Below are 24,657 nucleotides of genomic sequence, written 5' to 3' on the forward strand. Positions count from 1 at the left end.
AGGGGGCGGCATTGCACAAGCAGTTCTAGTGGACTGCTTGTGTAATGATAAATGCTGACAGCGTATGCTGTCGGCATTCATCGATGTCTGTCGGACATGATCTACTGAGCGGATCATGTCAGGCAGGCCAATGATAAATCGGCCCCTAAGTTTCTTCTTGGGAGATTGACAGGCCCTGCTCTCACATAACAGCAGGGGGCGGACCTGCACAATCTAAGAACTTTTCTGATTCGCCGTTTGATAAACAGGGCCCAAAATATTTTCAAAAATTCAAGCATTGTTATCTTACCTTAAGTAAACTCCAATCAAAGTTGGAAGATAATACGTTATTCACTTGTTTTCCAGCATTAATTTCAAATAGAATGTCTAAAGCCTTTAAACATTCATCGGTTCTTTGCTGGACCTAAAAACACATAAAATATACATCAGTGACCTAAAAACACATAAAATATACATCAGTGACCAGTGTTCAAAGGCAAATGTATGGATTACACAATACGTTACGTGAGGCACTGCAGCCTAATCTAATGTTAATATGAACCAGTATCACACTGTAGTGAATCTGTCCCATAAAGTGTTGGATATGTTTTATAATATTTACAGTTACAACAAAAGAGGAACTGACATATACATTTTTCAAGAAAGCAACATAAAGCTAGTTGTAGATTTAATGGGACAGTCTACTGGGAAATTTGTATTGTATAAAAAGATAGATAATCCCTTTATTACCCATTCACCAGTGTTGCATAACCAGCACATTTATATTATTATATTTTTTACCTCTGTGATTACCTTGTATCTAAGCCTCTGCAGACTGCCCCCTTCTTTCAGTTCTTTTGACAGACTTGCATTTTAGCCAACCAGTGCTGACTCATAAATAACTCCACGGGAGTGAGCACAATGCTATCTATATGGTACACATGCTCTGTCTAGCTGTGAAAAAGCTAATAAAATGCACTGAGATAAGAGGAGGCCTTTAAGGGCTTAGAAATTAGCATACAAGCCTACATAGGTTTAGCCTTCAACAAAGAATACCAAGAGAACAAAGCAAATTTTATAATAAAAGTAGAAAAAGTGGAAAATTGCATGCCCTATCTGAATCATTAAAGTTTAATTTTTACTAGATCGTCTCTTTAAACGTGCGCTTACTCATAGCTGTGTGAAAAAAATATAGTCAAAGGTTTTTCTATATGGCATACATTAGCAAAATAAGTTTCAGTTAAATAAAATATGCAGAATCTTAGTTAAAGGGGAATTCTGGTGTAAAAATAAAATGTTAAATTTAGTTTTATTTTATTTGTAAACAAATTCCTTTATTTTAGTGTGCGTTAAACCCTTTTAAAAGCGTTAAAAAGCCATTTAAGAGAAAACAAAATAGACATGCTCTGTTTAGTTGATTTTAACACTAGCGACGCTATTCATGTGACTGTTGCAGCTTGGGGCCAGCAGTTCTCTGCGGCTCCCAGGGAGTAACTCGCAGAGGGTTAAAGTACTGCTTGGGAGTTGCAGAGAACTGTATATGACTGCTGTAAAGCTATCAAAAATCTACATAACACACGTATAATTTTACTATTTATCTTTTTATTTCATAGTTTATTAATAAATAATTCTATATCATCAGAAAGTATTTAATCTGGTCCAAAAACTAAAGTCAGAATTAAACTTTCATGATTTAGATACAGCATACAAATTTTTTTAAAAATTCACCTCCATTATCAAAATGTGCACAACCTTTTAATATGCACTCTTTCTGAGGCACCAGCTCCTACTGAGCATGTGCAAGAATTCAGTCTATACATGTATGCATTTTGTGATTGGGTAATAGCTACCGCATGACACAGGGGGAAGGAAAAATGTACTGAAATGTTTCAGAAGAAAACCCTACAGCTCAATTGAAATTCAGGCTAAGGCCGTGATATTATTATTATTATCAGGTATTTCTAAAGCGCTAGCAGATTACGCAGCGCTATACAAGAAATAATGGAACATTACAGGGATGCATTAAACACACAAACAAACAAGTACAATATTGGGGTACATTACAGTTGTAGGTGCAATAATTGAGTTATACAAAAGGGAGAGGAATGCCCTACCCTTGAGCACAATCAGTAGTGCTTCACTTAAAATACAAAGTAGCCTACAGGTAGAGAGGCTCTCAAGCTTACAATCTAAAGGAGAGGGAATGGAGATAGAAGGTAAGAGAGAAGGGAAATATGTCTTATATAAGGCAGGGTAAACTGAGAGTGAGTGAAATGTGTGGTGAGTAAATGAGGGTTGGAAAAGTGTAACAGAATATGATAAAGTGTCAGTTCAGAGACTGTGAGTGTGAAGTAGTATCTCTATCCTGGATCATTAGTGACAGCTGCACCTAATTGCTGTTAGGTGTTTATATATTAAGGTAAACACCAGGGTGGGAGGTGGAGGGAGGATTGGTGGGCTAGTACATGCAGAGAGCCTGTAGGACTGCTTGTTGCTGTGAGGTCTTCAAATGATATTCAAAGATTCTCCAGCTTGGATAGAAACTGTAGTTTAGACTTCACAAAGGCTGAAGTCAAAAGAAAAAGGGCGGAACTCTCCAGCACTGCGAGAGATCTCTCATTTATGTATGTGAAGCAGAGACAAGCCCAGTGCAATATAGCACTGCATGATATGAGAGTTTTGTTACACTTACACTTTGTGCTTTGTATTTTATATTACTGTACATGTCAGATTGAGTCATTTCAGTATTATTGCATTTAAGCATTGTCTCATTTATATGTTAATACATTTAACATTTTATCTAGCAGTGATTTTACACATTCAGATTATGTTTTGAAAGTTTCTGTGTTACTAACTTATGATCATAATTTGTATATTTCTGTGTATTTTTTACAAATTACATTACAGTTTCAGAAAGTGGGAGGGACAGGGTAGTTCCCTGAAATGAACAGGGGAATTCCTATGGTATGCCTGAAGCTCTTTCACCATTCTTGTGAAATTTTGTAAGCATTTTAAACAAGCTGGTCTCACTGATTTGTCTCACCAGCTGTATGCAGGTGAAGTTTGCTCAAAATTCACAATACACTTATTTTAAGTAACAGAAAAGTAATATATACTAAAATATAGACAAAAGCAAACTGTAGTGAAAACATTTCAGTTTACTTAAACTAATGAATTAATGTAAACAGAGCTTTTATATCAGCCACAGGGGTCCTCCAGTTACCTTCTCTCTCTCGTGAGATTTTGTATCCCAGAGAGCTTCATCTCTCCGGGATTTCCTGGTTCATCCCCTTTTCTTAGAAAATTCAGTGAGTTCTGCCCCTGTGAAGTCTGCTCTATAATCTCTCTCCAAACTAGAGAATGTTTGATTATCTGGCCCATAGAAAGTAATGGCGTTCTCTGGGAAACTAAGACTGGCAGTGTTTGAATTTTAATTTAAATAAGACATGAAAGGTGTGATCTAATAAAGATACACATAAATATATAAAGTAGGAGCCTGTTAAAGTTACACAGCAATTGTGAAGGCATCATCAGAATTTGTAAAATCACAATCCAAAATACAATGCTGTATACAAAATAAAATACAATGTAGAAAGTGCAAAGTTTAAATATAATAAAATGTAATCTGAAGTGTAAAGTGATAAAAATAGAAAGCACAAAATGTAAATTCAGCAGAACTGTCATGTCATGCAGTGCTATATTACTCTGGCGTGTCTCTCCTTCACATACAGAAATGCAGGGAAGGCCCTTTGGAGAAGTAAAGCAAAATTTGCTTTTTGAAAATTTCACTAGGGATCTCACAGCGCTGGAAGATCATTTTAGACTATCTCACCTGAGCAGAGAGGTTTTTAATATCAGGGCCTAAGTATTATTGCATTGTCTTTTTAATGCATGTGTTGTTCTACTAAGCTTAATGGTCCTTTAACTTTTTTAGTGGAACCTTGGTTTGAGGGTTTTGTTTTTAAAGTGACTCTGTTAGCTGATTAGGGGAACCAGCTATTTATACAAGATTTGCTAATTAAGACACTTTTCTGTATAAGCACATAGTATAGATTACTACACTGATATAACAAACCACTTTAATAAACTTTCAGACTAACGCACCGTATTAAAGAGATTTCAACCCTTTATTTGTCACATTTATAATGCTGTGGTTATTTGCTGTATGTCTATACAATTTCTCATTTAATACCTGCTCACGGCGGATCGGAAATTCCTGTTCACCAGGTTTTAGAATCCTGTTGTACAGCCACACCTCCTCCAAAGCTTCACTACCGTCATCACAACGGTGAGGTGGCGATTTCTCCCTAAAATAATAGGTTGCTGATGCAGACTGATCTCTGGAAGGAAATAAGTGAATTATTGTCCTGAAAACTAATTAGAAATTCACACAAAAAAAACATTTGTCATTTTCTAAGGTAGACAAATGTCATATCATGATATAATCTACTGGTTCCCATTAAGTAATAATAAAACTTGGAGCGTGTTAATTGTGGTTCAAGGTTATAAAATTTTGCTTGTCTGCCCAAGTACCCAATATAGAGCTAGATTACGAGTGGAGCGCTATTTTTATGTGCGCACGTAAAGGGGCAAATTTGCCTGTTTACGGGAGCTTGTTAAATAACCAGCCATTACAAGTGGCTGGTTATTGCTACTGCAAGCTTGCGGTAGCACTTTGGCTAAGCAAAATTAACCATATATAGAGTGTAAGAATAAAATGATCTAACATATTAGAGCATCTTCTTGCACATGTACAGTTAAAATAAATCAAAATGGGGGGGGGGGGGGGGGCGTGTCCAGGCAATGGCGGCATAAAGCCACACTTTCAGAAGGTCCTGGTGAACTTTGGAGCCTGCATAAATCAGTGGATTTACCAGATAGCAATTATGCGAAAAATTAATGAGATAAAGTGTTTTGCTCTCAAGAGATCAAAAGTAAACCTTACTTTGCTGTATACATGATCCTGGGGCTCTGGACCAGATCGTCGAGGCCTTAAGTGACCCCCCCCCCCCCCCCCGGTAATCTAGGGATAACAGTCACACTGGGACTGTGTCTCTACTATATATAACTCACTATGGAGAATTTACATTTAACACTGCAGACCCTACTTGAGAACTTAGAATCTAAGATGGCCAGCGGGTTTGCCGACCTTACTGCACTTTGCCGAACTATGGGCAGTAGTCCTTTCCTACTACATAGAGAGAAAATGCCTACAGTTAGCAGGGAAGCAGTACAAGGCTCACTGAGACAGCAAAGAGTGACCTTGAGTTGGCTAGAGCCATTGGTGAAGATACGTGATGAGATTCCTGGAGCCCCACAGCAAGTAAACAATGAAAACCGCAACAGTCTGTGCAACATGAGGCTAGAGGACCGTGTGTCTGTGGCTGTTTTCCGGTGCGATGCGGCCAGTCTTCCGGGGGGGGGGGGGGGGGGGGCGGCTGGAGAACAATGAACCTAACTACAGAGGCTAATATTTCAACAAAACATATTCTAAAACCTGTAAGTTCTTTAAGTTCCACAAGGGACGTGAGATACCGAACTGTAAGCGCTGTTCTTTCTACTGAAGTTGTGGGACCTGTCATTGATTATACATAAGCTCACCAGCCCCTGTACAAGCTACCAACTTGAACTTCCGGATGAATAGACAACTATCAAAATTGGGGTCGGATAATGACTGTGGCTAGTGTTACTTTGTGTAAATCTGTTCAGCTAGTCCAAAGATAGATTTATATGTTGGCATTCTACTAACGTCAAGTCAAGGTGCATCAGGTGGTTATAGCATAAATTATGTCTTGCCAGTTTTATATTCAAGTGTTTAATTGTTATAACCACATAAATTCTATGTTTTTCAATTATTACTATATAATTAGCACATGCTTTTTATATCATACACTATTCAGTACTATGTCATTTCAAAGTCCAAAAGTGACCGTCTATATCTTTAGATTTCCTCTATGGGTAAATTATATGTAATTGGGCCCACGAGTGACCCTTTGTCGTCATATCCCTATATTTTGCGGTCATAACATATTAATAGTTGACTAACTATATTGCATTCCTGTAAACTGTTTGCTTAATGTTGTCATTTCTAACAACCTCAATAAAAATGATTAAACAAAAAAAATAGAAAAAGAACTGCGGCATATTTTGATAATGTACAGAGGCAGATCCAAGAAAGTGACAAATAGAAAAATGTTACAATTATGTGCTGATAGCGCTAAGCTTGTTATATCTGGGGAAGTACCTGGCCTAGCTCTGTGGGTTCATAAGAAGAAAGTGATAAGTTTGAAGCTGTAATATATAAAAGTAAATAAACATCTATATACACAAGTGATATTCTTGTAGACATTGTATAATATACAATTATATCCTCCCCCAGTTTTTGCTTTTAAATAATTAAATAGTATTATATATTGTGCTGCTCTGTATTCATTAATAAGAATTAAAAAGGTGAATACTTTTCTTGCATTCCTGCATCTTTATTTATCAGCACAGATATACACTGTAGGTATAAAGAGATATATAGATACAAGTGCACGATTCTTACCTGTGTTCAACTGCAGCAACTACAAATCCTTGTGAAGCCAGCTCAATGCAAATAGCAGAATACAAGGTCCTGTTGGGAACAGCACAGTGACAATGAGCATTTGCCAATGCAGTGTGTGTGACACTGTGTGTGATATATATATATATATATACACACACACACATATATACTGTAATGACTTAATAAAGGAACATGAGCATCATAATTCAACTTTCATGGTTCAGATAGAAACTTTTCAATTTACTCTGATATCTATCTATCTGTCCTTTGTTCTCGAGGTATATTTTGTTAAAATCATATCTATGTAATCTCAGGAGCAGTAATGCACTATTTACAGCTGTTGATTTGTGGCTACACACAATTGCCTTTTATCATTGGCTCTCCAGATGTCTTCAGTCACATCTCAGTAGTGCATTGCTGCACTTGATCCAACTTTAACTATGTGTTTAACCACTCAAGGGTTAAACAGTTATATGCAAGCTATAGTGTACTAATACAAATCTCTAACACATTAAAGCATTTTCTTATGTTCCTTTAAAAGGGACAGTCTAGTCAAAAATAAACTTTCATGATTCAGATAGGGCATGTAATTTAAACAACTTTCCAATTTACATTTATCATCAATTTTGCTTTGTTCACATGGTATGCTTAGTTGAAAGCTAAACCTAGGTAGGCTTATATGCTAATTTCTGAGCCCTTGGAGACCGCCTCTTATCTGAATGCATTTTGACATTTTCACAACTAGATGACGTTAGTTCATGTGTGCCATATAGGTAACATTGTGCTCACGCCTGTGGAGTTACCTAGGAATCAACACGGATTGGCTCAAATGCTTCTGTCTGCCAAAAGAACTGAAATAAGGGGGCAGTCTGCAGAGGCTTAGATACAAAGTAATCACAGAGGTAAAAACTATATTAATATAACTGTGTTGGTTATGCAAAATTGGGGAATGGGTAATAAAGGGATTATCTATCTTTTCAAACAATAAAAATTCTGGTGTAGACTGTCCCTTTAAACATATATATCCTCTTATAAGGCAGTAGAGATATTTGTATAATGGAGGCGATCATTATTACCTGAATGCTCCAAGGCCATGAGAGAAAATAATTAGTGGGTATTTTTCGCCTTGTTTGAATGGTGCATTCCATTTTGCAGGACATTTCACAGAACCTAAATATAAAAAAAAAATGAAAACACTTTAAAGCACAAATTTCACTAAAACCAAGAGAAATGTCATCTTTTCAAATCAGGCTTTTAAAGTAAAGCTGCGTTTTGATTTTGTTAATATGCAATGTTTAAGTAATATATTTTATACAGTAAAAAAAAAAAACAGAAAATCCCAAAATGGTGAAAGGTACAAATATTTAGAAATTTACCAAAGAAGTAACTGAATATAAAATCAATCAGGGTCCGGTTGAGTCTGAGGGTGTCAGCAAGACCCAAGAAATATTTTCGTTTTGGAATCCATGTAGCGTCTTCGTATTCTCCACTATCTGAGCAAGGATAATACAGACGGAAAAAGCTTCCCTGGGGGGATAAAACATGCAAATGTGTTTGTTAGTCATGTGCACTGCACAAATCATGCACAACTCTGGTTATGAATTTGCACTTTCCAATTCTTGTGAGTAGTTGAACTGTGAAGCTATATTTCTTTCATGTAATTAACAAGAGTCCATGAGCTAGTGACGTATGGGATATACATTCCTACCAGGAGGGGCAAAGTTTCCCAAACCTCAAAAATGCCTATAAATACACCCCCCACCACACCCACAAATCAGTTTTACAAACTTTGCCTCCCATGGAGGTGGTGAAGTAAGTTTGTGCTAGATTCTACGTTGATATGCGCTTTGCAGCAGGCTGGAGCCCGGTTTTCCTCTCAGTGTGCAGTGAATGTCAGAGGGATGTGAAGAGAGTATTAAACACAGGAATGGACCGCACTCACAGACTGGACTGGGTACACATCCTAAGCCACTGTTAACTCCACAGCCCTGAACACTGACAGACAGCTGCGAAGTTCCCAGCAACCCAGGCAGTTAACCCCGAGCAACCTGGGTGTGTTTTGTGTTAATGTTTGTAATGCTCCCCTGCGGACCTGACACCCAGGTTGCTCGGGGGTTAACTGCCTGGGTTGCTGGGAACTTTGCAGCTGTCTGTCAGTGTTCAGGGCTGTGGAGTTAACAGTGGCTTAGGATGTGTACCCAGTCCAGTCTGTGAGTGCGGTCCATTCCTGTGTTTTGTATTTACATAGGGGAGGTTACAAAAGCCTGTGTCACCCTGGGAGGTTCCCAGTTGGTTTGTTTGGAAGTATGCATTGTGTGGGTGCTGGTTAGGGTCCCAGGAAGGGGGAGACCTTGTCGTGGCCCTGGGCTTGATCCTTTGGCGCCAAATGTAACTGACTTCCCCCAGTTTTGCTTTTAAACATTGCTGTGAATCTGATAGTGAGTGCTGGGTTTTTTGTGTTATGTGAAGAGAGTATTGCCTATTTGAATTCAATGATCTCCTTCTACGGGGTCTATTTCATAGGTTCTCTGTTATCGGTCGTAGAGATTCATCTCTTACCTCCCTTTTCAGATCGACGATATACTCCTATATATACCATTACCTCTACTGATTCTCGTTTCAGTACTGGTTTAGCTTTCTACTACATGTAGATGAGTGTCCTGGGGTAAGTAAGTCTTATTTTGTGACACTCTAAGCTATGGTTGGGCACTTTTTTATAAAGTTCTAAATATATGTGTTTAAACATTTATTTGCCTTGATTCAGGATGTTCAACGTTCCTTATTTCAGACAGTCAGTTTCATATTTGGGATAATGCATATGAATAAACCAATTTTTTTCTTACCTTAAAATTTGACTTTTTTCCTGTGGGCTGTTAGGCTCGCGGGGGCTGAAAATGCTTCATTTTATTGCGTCATTCTTGGCGCAAAAATTTTCGGTGTCATTTCCGGCGTCATACTTGTCGCCGGAAGTTGCGTCATTTTTTTGACGTTTTTGCGCCAAAAATGTCGGCGTTACCGGATGTGGCGTCATTTTTGGCGCCAAAAGCATTTAGGCGCCAAATAATGTGGGCGTCTTTTTTGGCGCTAAAAAATATTGGCGTCATTATTGTCTCCACATTATTTAAGTCTCATTGTTTATTTGCTTCTAGTTGCTAGAAGCTTGTTCATTGGCATTTTTTCCCATTCCTGAAACTGTCATATAAGGAATTTGATAATTTTGCTTTATATGTTGTTTTTTCTATTACATATTGCAAGATGTCTCAGATTGACCTTGAATCAGAAGCTACTTCTGGAAAATTGCTGCCTGATGCTGGATCTACCAAAGTTAAGTGTATTTGTTGTAAACTTGTGATAGCTGTTTCTCCGGCTGTTGTTTGTGATGAATGTCATGACAAACTTTCTAATGCAGATAATATTTCCTTTAGTAATGTTCCATTACCTGTTGCTGTTCCATCAACATCTAATATTCAGGGTGTTCCTGTTAACATAAGAGATTTTGTTTCTAAATCTATTAAGAAGGCTATGTCTGTTATTCCTCCTTCCAGTAAACGTAAAAGGTCTTTTAAAACTTCTCATGTTTCAGATTACTTTTTAAACGAACATCATCATTCTGATTCTGTTTCTGATACTGATTGTTCTGGTTCAGAGGGTTCTGTTTCAGAGATTGATACTGATAAATCTTCTTATTTATTTAAAATGGAATTTATTCATTCTTTACTTAAAGAAGTCTTAATTGCATTAGAAATAGAGGAGTCTGGTCCTCTTGATACTAAATCTAAACGTTTGAATACGGTTTTTAAACCCCCTGTAGTTATTCGAGGTTTTTCCCATCCCTGATGCTATTTCTGAAGTAATCTCCAGGGAATGGAATAATTTGGGTAATTCATTTACTCCTTCTAAACGGTTTAAGCAATTATATCCTGTGCCATCTGACAGATTAGAGTTTTGGGACAAAATCCCTAAGGTTGATGGGGCTATCTCTACTCTTGCTAAACGTACTACTATTCCTACGGCAGATAGTACTTCCTTTAAGGATCCTTTAGATAGGAAAATTGAATCCTTTCTAAGAAAAGCTTACTTATGTTCAGGTAATCTTCTTAGACCTGCTATATCTTTGGCGGATGTTGCTGCAGCTTCAACTTTCTGGTTAGAAGCTTTAGCACAACAAGTAACAGATTATAATACTCATAGCATTGTTAATCTTCTTCAACATGCTAATAACTTTATTTGTGATGCCATCTTTGATATCATTAGGGTTGATGTCAGGTATATGTCTTTAGCTATTTTAGCTAGAAGAGCTTTATGGCTTAAAACTTGGAATGCTGATATGTCTTCTAAGTCAACTTTGCTTTCCCTTTCTTTCCAGGGTAATAAATTGTTTGGTTCTCAGTTGGATTCTATTATTTCAACTGTTATTGGGGGGAAAGGAACTTTTTTACCACAGGATAAAAAATCTACAGGTAAATTTAGGTCCGCTAATCGTTTTCGTTCCTTTTGTCATAATAAGGAACGAATGCCTGATCCTTCCCCTACAGGAACAGTATCAGTTTGGAAACCATCTCCAGTCTGGAATAAATCCAAGCCCTTTAGAAAGCCAAAGCCAGCTCCCAAGTCCACATGAAGGTGTGGCCCTCATTCCAGCCCAGCTGTTAGGGGGCAGATTAAGTTTTTTCAAAGAAATTTGGATCAATTCGATTCACAATCTTTGGATTCAGAACATTGTTTCTCAAGGGTACAGAATAGGCTTCAAGATAAGGCCTCCTGCAAGAAGATTTTTTCTTTCCCGTGTCCCAATAAATCCAGTGAAGGCTCAAGCATTTCTGAAATGTGTTTCAGATCTAGAGTTGGCTGGAGTAATTGTGCCAGTTCCAGTTCTGAAACAGGGGCTGGGGTTTTATTCAAATCTCTTCATTGTACCAAAGAAGGAGAATTCCTTCAGACCAGTTCTGGATTTAAAAATATTGAATCGTTATGTAAGGATACCAACATTCAAAATGGTAACTATAAGGACTATTCTGCCTTTTGTTCAGCAAGGGCATTATATGTCCACAATAGATTTACAAGATGCATATCTGCATATTCCGATTCATCTAGATCACTATCAGTTTCTGAGATTCTCTTTCCTAGACAAGCATTACCAGTTTGTGGCTCTGCCGTTTGGCCTAGCAACAGCTCCAAGGATTTTTACAAAGGTTCTCGGTGCCCTTCTATCTGTAATCAGAGAACAGGGTATTGTGGTATTTCCTTATTTGGACGATATCTTGGTACTTGCTCAGTCTTCACTTTTAGCAGAATCTCATACGAATCAACTTGTATCGTTTCTTCGAGAACATGGTTGGAGGATCAATTTACCAAAGAGTTCGTTGATTCCTCAGACAAGGGTAATCTTTTTAGGTTTCCAGATAGATTCAGTGTCCATGACTCTGTCGCTGACGGACAAAAGACGTCTGAAATTGGTTTCAGCTTGTCGAAACCTTCAGTCTCAATCATTCCCTTCGGTAGCCTTATGCATGGAAATTCTAGGTCTTATGACTGCTGCATCGGACGCGATCCCCTTTGCTCGTTTTCACATGCGACCTCTTCAGCTCTGTATGCTGAACCAGTGGTGCAGGGATTATACAAAGATATCGCAATTAATATCTTTAAAACCGATTGTACGACACTCTCTGACGTGGTGGACAGACCACCATCGTTTAGTTCAGGGGGCTTCTTTTGTTCTTCCGACCTGGACTGTGATCTCAACAGATGCAAGTCTGACAGGTTGGGGAGCTGTATGGGGGTCTCTGACAGCACAAGGGGTTTGGGAATCTCAGGAGGCGAGATTACCAATCAACATGTTGGAACTCCGTGCGATTTTCAGAGCTCTTCAGTCGTGGCCTCTTCTAAAGAGAGAGTCATTCATTTGTTTTCAGACGGATAATGTCACAACCGTGGCATATGTCAATCATCAAGAAGGGACTCACAGTCCTCTGGCTATGAAAGAAGTATCTCGAATACTTGTTTGGGCGGAATCCAGCTCCTGTCTAATTTCTGCGGTTCATATCCCAGGTATAGACAATTGGGAAGCGGATTATCTCAGTCGCCAGACGTTACATCCGGGCGAGTGGTCTCTTCACCCAGAGGTATTTCTTCAGATTGTTCAAATGTGGGGACTTCCAGAAATAGATCTGATGGCTTCTCATATAAACAAGAAGCTTCCCAGGTATCTGTCCAGATCCAGGGATCCTCAGGCGGAAGCAGTGGATGCATTGTCACTTCCTTGGAAGTATCATCCTGCCTATATCTTTCCGCCTCTAGTTCTTCTTCCAAAAGTGATTTCCAAGATTCTAAAGGAGCGTTCGTCTGTTCTGCTGGTGGCTCCAGCATGGCCTCACAGGTTTTGGTATGCGGATCTTGTCCGGATGGCTACTTGCCAACCGTGGACTCTTCCGTTAAGACCAGACCTTCTATCGCAAGGTCCTTTTTTCCATCAGAATCTCAAATCCTTAAATTTGAAGGTATGGAGATTGAACGCTTGATTCTCAGTCATAGAGGTTTCTCTGACTCTGTAATTAATACTATGTTACAGGCTCGTAAATCTGTATCTAGGAAGATATATTATCGAGTCTGGAAGACTTACATTTCTTGGTGTTCTTCTCATCATTTTTCCTGGCATTCTTTTAGAATTCCTAGAATTTTACAGTTTCTTCAGGATGGTTTGGATAAAGGTTTGTCTGCAAGTTCCTTGAAAGGACAAATCTCTGCTCTTTCTGTTCTTTTTCACAGAAAGATTGCTAATCTTCCTGATATTCATTGTTTTGTACAGACTTTGGTTCGTATAAAACCTGTCATTAAGTCAATCTCTCCTCCTTGGAGTTTGAATTTGGTTCTGGGGGCTCTTCAAGCTCCTCCGTTTGAACCTATGCATTCGCTGGATATTAAATTACTTTCTTGGAAAGTTTTGTTTCTTTTGGCCATCTCTTCTGCTAGAAGAGTTTCTGAATTATCTGCTCTTTCTTGTGAGTCTCCTTTTCTGATTTTTCATCAGGATAAGGCGGTTTTGCGAACTTCATTTAAATTTTTACCTAAGGTTGTGAATTCTAACAACATTAGTAGAGAAATTGTAGTTCCTTCATTGTGTCCTAATCCTAAGAACTCTAAGGAAAGATCGTTTCATTCTTTGGATGTAGTTAGAGCTTTGAAATATTATGTTGAAGCTACTAAAGATTTCCGAAAGACTTCTAGTCTGTTTGTTATCTTTTCTGGTTCTAGGAAAGGTCAGAAGGCTTCTGCCATTTCTTTGGCATCGTGGTTAAAGTCTTTGATTCATCATGCTTATGTTGAGTCAGGTAGAACTCCGCCTCAAAGGATTACAGCTCATTCGACTAGGTCAGTCTCTACTTCCTGGGCATTTAGGAATGAAGCTTCGGTTGATCAGATTTGCAAAGCAGCAACTTGGTCTTCTTTGCATACATTTACTAAATTCTACTGTTTTAATGTGTTTTCTTCTTCAGAAGCAGTCTTTGGTAGAAAAGTACTTCAGGCAGCTGTTTCAGTTTGATTCTTCTGCTTATAATTTCAGTTTTTTTTTTATTATAAGATTAAGACTTTTTGGGTGTGGATTATTTTTCAGTGGAATTGGCTGTCTTTATTTTATCCCTCCCTCTCTAGTGACTCTTGCGTGGAAGATCCACATCTTGGGTATTCATTATCCCATACGTTACTAGCTCATGGACTCTTGCTAATTACATGAAAGAAAACATAATTTATGTAAGAACTTACCTGATAAATTCATTTCTTTCATATTAGCAAGAGTCCATGAGGCCCACCCTTTTTTGTGGTGGTTATGATTTTTTTGTATAAAGCACAATTATTCCAATTCCTTATTTTTTATGCTTTCGCACTTTTTTCTTATCACCCCACTTCTTGGCTATTTGTTAAACTGATTTGTGGGTGTGGTGAGGGGTGTATTTATAGTCATTTTTAAGGTTTGGGAAACTTTGCCCCTCCTGGTAGGATTGTATATCCCATACGTCACTAGCTCATGGACTCTTGCTAATATGAAAGAAATGTCATGATTCAGATAGAGAATATAATTTTAAACAATATTCCAATTCACTTCTATTATCTAATTTGCTTTATTCTTTAGAATCCCTTGTTGAAAAAAATAGCAATGCACATGGGTGAGCCAATCACATGAAGCATCTATGTGTAGTCACCTATAAGCAGCTGCTGAGCCTATCTAGATATGCTTTTCAGCAAAGGATATCACGAAAATGAAGAAAATTAGATGATAGAAGTAAATTAGAAAGTTGTTTAAAATTGCATGATCTTTCTAAATCATGAAAGAAAAAAAAAATTTGGGTTTCATGTCCCTTTACATGTAGCCACCAATCAGCAAGCGCTATCCATGTGCTGAACCAAAAATGGGCTGGCTCCTATGCTTACATTCCTGCTTTTTCAAATAAAGATACCAAGAGAACAAATAAAAATTGATAATCGAAGTAAATTAGAACTTGCTTAAAATTACATGCTCTATCTGAATCATGAAAAAATAATTGGTCATCAGTATCCCTTTAAATACTTATCATTTTCTAGTTTTTGTGTGACAAGTAATAATAAGATGTTACATTGTGATCGATTTGTGTTTGCTATTTTATTGATGTCTGTTCTGAGATGCCTCTCTGCAAGCATTTCCACTAAAATAAAGCAAAGGATGCTATTTAGAGAATGGCCAGTAGATGGCGGTGGAACCGCACACTTGCTGAATTACAGAATGATGAGTATTAGCGTAAGCAGCTATTACTTATCAAGGGCTAGATTATAAGTGGCTGCTAACTCTTGTGCTCGAGCATTAAGGGGTTGACCGCGTTGGTAGTAGCGTGCGTATTCAAATTTGGAAGTAAACAAGTTTGCTTGAGCGCTATTGGATTTATCGTGCATCAGGATAGAGCTCTGGTTAACGGATATGTGAGACAAAAAAGTGGAGAAAAGAACAAATCAATAATTCATTTAAAAATACAGTGCTCTTGCAAATGGATAACATTCTTGCAACACTGCTGCCATTTAGTGCTCCAGAAATTGTCTGGCTTCAAAGCATAAATCCCTGCTTTTCAACAAAAGATACAAAGCGAATAAAGACAAATTGATTTTAGAAGTAAATTAGAAAGTTGTTTAAAATGACATGATCTATCTGATTTATTTCCCTGTAGGTGCTGGGTGGTTTTATCTTCCGTTTCTGCACTGTAGGTGATGAAGCATTGCGTGCGTACACTAAAATACAATGAGGATTATCAGTAACAGCATTAGAAATGACACAATATATACCTGAATAGTGTGATCGGTCATGAGGTCTGTACAGCCCACAAGGTACATTCCTTTCCCAGGAGGAATTCCAGAGAACTGGACACTGCTATTACTCCCCATTGGCTTGGGCACTTTACCATTTACACCTACAAAGTGTATTACAGAGTAGACCTTATCCTGTACCTGAAAGACACATTAGTTATTATTGGATGTTAGCAGCAAGTTTCTAACGTTTAACACAGAAAGCAAAGTATGGCAGAGACACAACATAGAAGCCCTTACAGGTATTTCCAGGTCTTTGTATCAAAGAGCAAAGCTTCCATTTCTATGCATAGACATAGACATAAAACAGGTGAAGATTAACAGGTTTATTTACTGCTAAATATCAGGGACAAAATGCAAAGTATTGTAAGCAGCAGTTCAGCAGCATAATACATATGTAAAAGGCACCTAGTCTAACAGTACCAGTATTTACTGACCACATAAGCATCTAATTATTCTTATTTAGAAAGGGGATCTCCTTCTGGGACCCCATCGGTTAATGCAAAGTCTAAGCTAACACTACCAGTATTTACTGACCACATAAGCATCTAATTATTCTTATTTAGAAAGGGGATCTCCTTCTGGGACCCCATCGGTTAATGCAAAGTCTAAGCTAACACTACCAGTATTTACTGACCACATAAGCATCTAATTATTCTTATTTAGAAAGGGAATCTCCTTCTGGGACCCCATAGGTTAATGTAAAGTCTAAGCTAACACTACCAGCCTTTACTGACCACATTTTTAATGTTGGCATTTTATTAGTAAGATTTTAAATGGTGCAAAACTAAAAATGTGACATAATAACCCACACTGTTTTTTTAATGAAAAGCGTTGATGTCTACATAATTATTTTATTATAACATTTAGACTGAACACTAGAAAACTATAAGCTTTTATAAACAGGGGTCTGGAACATTAAAAGCTATGATTGTTACTTGGCTAATATTCACTAATAAACTAACATTGCCCTGCCTTATTTTCACTAATACACTAACGCTGCCTGGGCTTATATTCACTAGGCTAATATTCACTAATAAACATTGCCCTGGCTTATATTCACTAATAAACTAACATTGCCCTGGCTAATATTCACTGATAAACTAACGCTGCCCTGGCTTATATTAACTAATAAACTAATGTTGCCCTGGTTAATATTCACTAATAATATAAGCCAGGGCAATGTTAGTTTATTAGTGAATATTAGCCAGGGCAACATTAGTTTATTAGTTAATATAAGCCAGGGCAACATTAGTTTAACTAATAAACTAATGTTGCCCTGGCTAATATTCACTAATAAACTAATGTTGCCCTGGCTAATATTCACTAATAAACTAATGTTGCCCTGGCTAATATTCACTAATAAACTAATGTTGCCCTGGCTTATATTAACTAATAAACTAATGTTGCCCTGGCTAATATTCACTAATAAACTAATGTTGCCCTGGCTTATATTAACTAATAAACTAATGTTGCCCTGGCTAATATTCACTAATAAACTAACATTGCCCTGGCTAATATTCACTAATAAACAAATGTTGCCCTGGCTTATATTCACTAATAAACTAATGCTGCCCTGGCTTATATTCACTAATAAACTAACATTGCACTGGCTAATATTCACTAATACACTAACATTGCCCTGGCTAATATTCCCTAATAAACTAATGTTGCCCTGGCTTATATTCACTAATAAACTAATGTTGCCCTGGCTAATATTCACTAATAAACTAATGTTGCCCTGGCTTATATTAACTAATAAACTAATGTTGCCCTGGCTAATATTCACTAATAAACTAATGTTGCCCTGGCTTATATTAACTAATAAACTAATGTTGCCCTGGCTAATATTCACTAATAAACTAACATTGCCCTGGCTAATATTCACTAATAAACAAATGTTGCCCTGGCTTATATTCACTAATAAACTAATGCTGCCCTGGCTTATATTCACTAATAAACTAATGTAGCCCTGGCTTATATTCACTAATAAACTAACATTGCACTGGCTAATATTCACTAATACACTAACATTGCCCTGGCTAATATTCCCTAATAAACTAATGTTGCCCTGGCTTATATTCACTAATAAACTAACGTTGCCCTGGCTTATATTCACTAATAAACTAACATTGCACTGGCTAATATTCACTAATACACTAACATTGCCCTGGCTAATATTCCCTAATAAACTAATGTTGCCCTGGCTAATATTCACTAATAAACTAATGTTGTCCGGGCTAATATTCACTAATAAACTAATGTTGCCCGGGCTAATGTTCACTAATAAACTAATGTTGCCCGGGCTTGTATTCACTAATAAACTAACATTGTCCTGGTTTGCATTACCTTATAAACTTTTTTGCCCGGGCTTATATTCACCAATAAACTTGCTGCCTGGGCTTGTATTCACTAATAAAATAATTATGTCTCCAGTATCTTTAAAATCCTATACACTAAATAGCACAAAGATAAGTACGTTTTATTGAGGAGGTTTCATAGAATACAAAGACGACTTGGGAGGTTGTTGTAGCTTGAGCAAATCTAGGAGACTATATTATGCATAAATTTGAATAATACAAAGATGGTGAGCTGCATGGAAAATGTTAGTCGGCATCAACAGAAGCATAAACATTCTCACCCAGTGCAGAACTCTGTTAAGATGGAACAAATCTCTTGAAAACCTTGTCAGAGCCATCTTAAACAGACCGCTGCCTGCCAGCACAAAGTCCCCCCTGCTTCGCTTTATCGCAACGTTGTCATCAGATTTAGCCCTTGATCATAGACGCTGCTTTTTTGGGAGCTGATACTGTTGCTTCAGATGTCCCAAGTTTCTGAAGAGTATGGCAATCAGTGATTTAGTACCAGTCATCGTGTTAACAGTAAATGTGTCAATGTCCTTATCCTTGGGCTTGTTAAAACAAGGCAATAGAATCAGATTATCCTTGGAATTCATAGCAAAGTATTTTTGATGCCAAGGCCTTTTTAATCAGCATGTTATTTTTTTTTTTTAATAAGCTCTTTTATTCCCCTTTTTAAACTCAAAGAGCAAATATGTAGACTTAAAGGAATAGAAAAGTCAAAATTGAACTTGCATGACTCAGAGCTTGTCATTTTAAAGGGACACTGTACCCAATTTTTTTCTTTTGTGATTCAGATTGAGCATGAAATTTTAAGCAACTTTCTAATTTACTCCTATTATCAAATTTTCTTCATTCTCTTGGTATCTTTATTTGAAATGCACGAATGTAAGTTTAGATGCCGGCCAATTTTTGGTGAACAACCTGGGTTGTCCTTGCTGATTGGTGGATAAATTCATCCACCAATAAAAAAGTGCTGTCCAGAGTACTGAAACCAAAAAAAGCTTAGATGCCTTATTTTTCAAATAAAGATAGCAAGAGAATGAAGAAAAATTGATAATAGGAGCAAATTAGAAAGTTGCTTAAAATTGCATGCTCTTTCTGAATTACAAAAGAAAAAATTTGGATTCAGTGTCCCTTTAAGTCACTTATAAATTCACTTCTATTTTCAAATGTTCTTTGTATCACTTGTAGAAAAAGAATATGCACATGTCCTACACTAGTGGCAGCTAGCTGATGATTGGTGCCTGCATACATGTGTCTCTTGTGATTGGCTAACTACATGTGTTCAGTTAGCCGCCAGTAGTGCAATGCAGTTCCTTCAGCAAAGGATACCAAGAGAATGAAGCAAATTTGCTAATAGAAGTAAATTGGAGAGATGTTTGAAATGATATGTTCTATCTAAATCATGAAAGAAAAATGTGGGGTTTAAGTCCATTTAAATATTTCATTTGATTTTCTTGTTAACCTACCTAGAAGGATATATCCAGCATGTTTTATTATTGAATACAAATTTATCATTCAAATATGCTTCTAATCTAAAAAGCTAGGTAGGAAGGCTAACACAGGCTTTCAGCTTTGACAAAACATTAAACCCCAGACACAGAAGAGTGCCACTGGATTAACAGCACTGGAAATGTTTATTTGTTAATATCAGTGGTAATAGGGGACTGTGCTTTATCGTTTTACTTAAAGGGACAGTCTAATCCAGAATTTTTATTGTTTTAAAAAAAAAAAAAAATAGATAATCCCTTTATTACCCATTCCCCAGCTTTGCATAACCAACACTGTTATATTAATATACTTTTTACCTCTGTGAGTACCTTGTATCTAAGCCTCTGCAGACTGCCCCTTATCTCAGTTCTTTTGACAGACTTGCATTTTAGCCAATCAGTGCTGACTCATAAATAACTCCACGGGAGTGAGCACAATGTTATCTAATATAAACTAAGAATATGAGCCTACCTAGGTTTAGCTTTTAACAAAGAATACCAAGAGTAAAAAGCAAATTTGATGATAAAAGTAAATTGGAAAATTGTTTAAAATGACATGCCCTATCTGAATCATGAAAGTTTAATTTTGACTAGACTGTCCCTTTAAGGAGCACTAAGCATTTTTGCCACACACTTTAATTTGTAAGAACTATTCTGAGAAGTGATAACTTTTCTCATGCCTGCAGATGTAAACCTTGTGCATATGTATCCAACGCAGACACTTGCTACATGACACCACTGTGCATTTCTGGCTTGGACTGAATGCCCCTTTAAAACATGAAACCTATTGTTTTTCTTTCATGATTCAGATAGATAGAAGAATATAACATGTTAAACAACTTTTAAATTTACTTCTATTATCAAATTTGCTTAATTCTCTTGGTATCCTTTGTTAAAGGAGCAGCAACGTACTTATGGGAGCCAGATGACAAACTGTATGAGCCATTGAAAAGAGACATCTACATGCAGCTATAAAAAAGCAGCTAGTTCCAAGAAGCGTATTGTTGCTTTTTAGCCTACCTAGGTATGCTTTTCAACAAATGATACCAACAGAACAAAGCAAATTAGATATTAGATGTAAACTGGAAAGTTGTTTAACCCCTTAAGGACCAAGGACGTACAGGGCACGTCCTACAAAAAATGTCAATTAATGACCAAGGACGTATCCTGTACGTCCACAGGGTTTTCAAGTGCTGGAAGCGATCGTGATTGCTTCCAGCCGCTTTCATGTTATTGCAGTAATGCCTCAATATTGAGGCATCCTACAATAACATTTTTTAGGCATCCGATGCAGAGAGAGCCACTCTGTGGCACTCTCTGCATCGGCCAGCAATGGTGCCGATCGTTAGTGGGTGGGTGCCATAGCAGGGAGGTAGGTGGGCGGCCCATCGCTGGTCCACTTCCTTTCAGGTGCTGGTAGCGGGTGTGTGCGCAGGTGCACGAGAGCGCGCAGGTGGGCAGGAGCACGGGGAGCGAGGGACTGGGACCACTACACTACAGAAAACAGTAAGGTATGGAGGGAGAGGGGGGAATTAAATGTTTGGAAAGGGATCTGGGAGGGGGGTAGGGATATGAGAGGGGGCAGCTACACTACAAAAAAAATTGGATTTATTTATATAGAAAAAAGGGCTTTTTTTAAACAAACTGGGTACTGGCAGACAGCTGCCAGTACCCAAGATGGCGGCAACTAGTTAGAGGGGGGCAGGATAGAGAGCTGTTTGAGGGGGGGGGATCCAACACTGCAGAAAAAAAATGCCTTTTAAAAAGGCATAATAAAAAAATATGCCTTTTATTTTTGTACTGGCAGACTTTCTGTGGTGCGCAGCTAATTTAGCGTCCTTCTAATTACCAAAAAGCAATGCCAAAGCCATATATGTCTGCTATTTATGAACAAAGGGGATCCCAGAGAAGCATTTGTACCATGATTGCAATAACTGTTTGTAAAAAATTTCAGTGAAAAACCTAAAATTGTGAAAAAAGTTATTTATTTATTTTTATTTGATCGCATTTGGCGGTGAAATGGTGGCATGAGATATACCAAAATAGGCCTAGATCAATACTTTGGGATGTCTACTAAAAAAATTATAAATACATGTGAAGGGTTATTCAGGGATTCCTGACAGATGTCAGTGTTCCAATGTAACTATTGGTAACTTTGGAGAAAAAAAAAATGGTTTTCAAATAGCAAAGTGCTACTTGTACTTATTGCCCTTTAACTTGAAAAAAAAAGCAAAGAACATGTAAACATTGATTATTTCTAAACTCAGGACAAAATTTAGAAACTATTTAGCATGGGTGTTTTTTTGTGTTTGTAGATGTGTAATAGATTGTAAGTGTCAAAGTTAGAAAAAGTGTGGTTTATTACATTTTTTCATCATGTGTTTATAGTTAATTATAAGATATGATGAAAATAATGGTATCTTTAGAAAGTCCATTTAATGGAAACGGTATATAATATGTGTGGGTACAGTAAATGAGTAAGAGGAAAATTACAGCTAAACACAAACACAGCAGAAATGTAAGAATAGCCCTGGACCCAAACGGTAAGAAAACTTAAAAATTGTCTGGTCACTAAAGGGTTTAAAATGGCATGTTCTAAGTGAATCATACAACTTCAATTTTGACTTTACTGTCCCTTTAATTGACTGGGAATCTTATGTCACTACAGCAAACATCTGTTTATTATGTAAATTACAACACATTTTTCATCAGTTCATTACCTCTATGTAAATATTTATTAATGTGATCATAGTGTTATCTACCAGTGTCCTTTAACCCCTTAAGGACCAGCGACGTACCCTGTATGTCGCTGGCCTTTTTTTGGGACTTGATTGTTTTATAGCACGGTCTTGCCACCAGCATTGAGACTGCTCTATTCCACAAAGCCTGCAGGAGGGAGGGCATTAATAGCGTTTTCTTGCTAGACTTGTGCTATTATGTCCTGAAAAACCCCTTAACGACCAGTGACATACAGGGTACATTGTGGTCATTAAGGGGTTAAAACTGATTAGTGATTTTTTTATTCCTTAGTATATATATATACACTTATGTGTACATAAAATATTCACATGCAATAATTCTATACAAACTACACATTGCAACTATGGGACAAAAGAAGTCTTTTAGTACCAAGTGGCTATAAACCATTTTTTACTTTAACAAACGTTTCGTAGGGAAATAAAACTGCACTTGTTTTTTAAAGTTGAAAATAATCCTAGATAGATGTACAGTGCCAGAAATAACAGCACAGATCCACAGTATAACAGAGCAATGCAAAATCTATCTTTTTGTGTAAATCTATGGTACAATTCTGGTCACAGCAAAACAGTAACAAAACTTTATTTATACACTACAATGTAAGCACTGAATTGTTAGCTTAAAAGGGACATGAAGCTAAAATGTTTCTTTCATGATTCAGATAGAGAATACAATTTACTTTTATTAATTAGTTTATCCTTTGATGAAATCTTTATCTAGCAAAGCTCAGGAGCAGCAGAGAACCTAGGTTCTAGCTGTTGATTTGTAGCTGCATAATATATATATATATATATATATATATATAGTGATTGGCTCACCCATGAGTTCAGTTCGAAACCAGTAGTGCATTGCTGCTCCTTCAACAAATGCTACCAAGAGAATTAAACAAATTAGATAATAAAAGTAAATTAGAAAGTTGTTTAAAATTGTATACTCTATCTGAATCATGAAAGAAACATTGTGGGTTTCATGTCCCTTTAACTTTGTATCTAATTACAGTTTATGTTACTGATATCAATCAGTGAACAGTAATTCTTTATTATTATTTTTTTTTTACTTGATTCATAACTATTTAAACTATGCTATATTTCATTAAAAAAGATTAATCCAAGCAATTTTATAAATGGGGAAAAAACAAAAATATGTTCTATTTTGCAAAAAAAAAAAAAAATTTTTGGGAAAAATCAACCTATGCACTACTGCACAGCTCATTTGTGCCCAAAACCCTGTATTTTGTGTTTTAACCCCTGCACAGAGTAAGCCAGTATAACATGGTGTTTCTTTAAAGGGATCCCAATAGAAATGGGAAGTCACTAATCAACTCCTGCAGGGTATAAAAAGTGCATACAGGTTTGGGTATCAAAATACTTTCAGGGGGAGGGGGGCAGAGCTTACGCTTGAAAATGGTAGCAGCTTAAAGGGACAGTCAAGTCCAAAATAAACTTTCATGATTCAGATAGAGAATGTAATTTTAAACAACTTTCCAATTTAGTTTTATCACCAATTTTTCTTTGTTTTCTTGGTATTCTTAGTTGAACGCTAAACCTAGGTAGGCTCATATGCTAATTTCTTAGACCTTGAAGGATAATCTAAATGCATTTTGACAGTTTTTCACCACTAGAGAGCATTAGTTCATGTATGTCATATAGATAAAATTAAGCTCACGCACGTGAAGTTACCTAGGAGTCAGCACTGATTGGCTAAAATGCAAGTCTGTCAAAAGAACTGAAATAAGTGAGCATTAATGTTAAAAAAGAGAGACGTATGGTGGTCTCAAAAATTAGGGACTGTACATCCAGAAGGTTTAAAGAAAGATTATGATTTATTGCCTATGTGCACTTGATAAAAGCATTTTCTGAACATACAGTGCTGTTACCTCCTCTTTGGAGAGAGAGAATTATATATATACAGAACAAAGCTTGTCCATGGGATAGAAGTAAATATTGTTACAATCCAGCCTGACCTTACACAATGTGTATTCTTGTTGACTGACTAGTGTCACATATGTAAACTATAGAGCACACTAATAAAAGATTGTTGATAACCAAAATGATATAACAGCAAATATACTTTAAAATGAATACTGAGAGTTGGGCATGGGCATTGGGAAGTAGTAAACATAGCGAGACATTGGGATTAGATGATGGTGGATTTCCATGCTTAGGTACATCCCTCGCATAAACTTTGTACAGCC

At 37.0% G+C, this 24,657-nt stretch overlaps 1 protein-coding gene across 3 annotated transcripts in view; it reads right to left on the reverse strand.

Annotated features, from left to right (window-relative positions):
• The window catches only part of PLA2G7 (phospholipase A2 group VII), a 62,234-nt gene that overhangs the window by 16,523 nt on the left and 21,054 nt on the right, over positions 1–24,657 (reverse strand). For 2 of the 3 annotated variants that reach the window (XM_053709606.1, XM_053709607.1), the window contains exons 2-7: positions 15,833–15,994; positions 7,903–8,053; positions 7,603–7,696; positions 6,527–6,595; positions 4,172–4,319; positions 290–403 (exon numbers count right to left, since the gene is read on the reverse strand). In XM_053709606.1, coding sequence (XP_053565581.1) covers positions 290–403; positions 4,172–4,319; positions 6,527–6,595; positions 7,603–7,696; positions 7,903–8,053; positions 15,833–15,931 — 675 coding nt within the window. In that variant the 5' untranslated portion in view covers positions 15,932–15,994. Of the gene's footprint in view, positions 1–289; positions 404–4,171; positions 4,320–6,526; positions 6,596–7,602; positions 7,697–7,902; positions 8,054–15,832; positions 15,995–18,494; positions 18,688–24,657 lie in introns of all 3 variants that reach the window. The other variant, XM_053709605.1, reaches the window with a different exon arrangement.

The sequence above is a fragment of the Bombina bombina genome, chromosome 4 (genome assembly GCF_027579735.1).
Source record: "Bombina bombina isolate aBomBom1 chromosome 4, aBomBom1.pri, whole genome shotgun sequence".
Taxonomy (NCBI): Eukaryota; Metazoa; Chordata; class Amphibia; order Anura; family Bombinatoridae; genus Bombina; species Bombina bombina.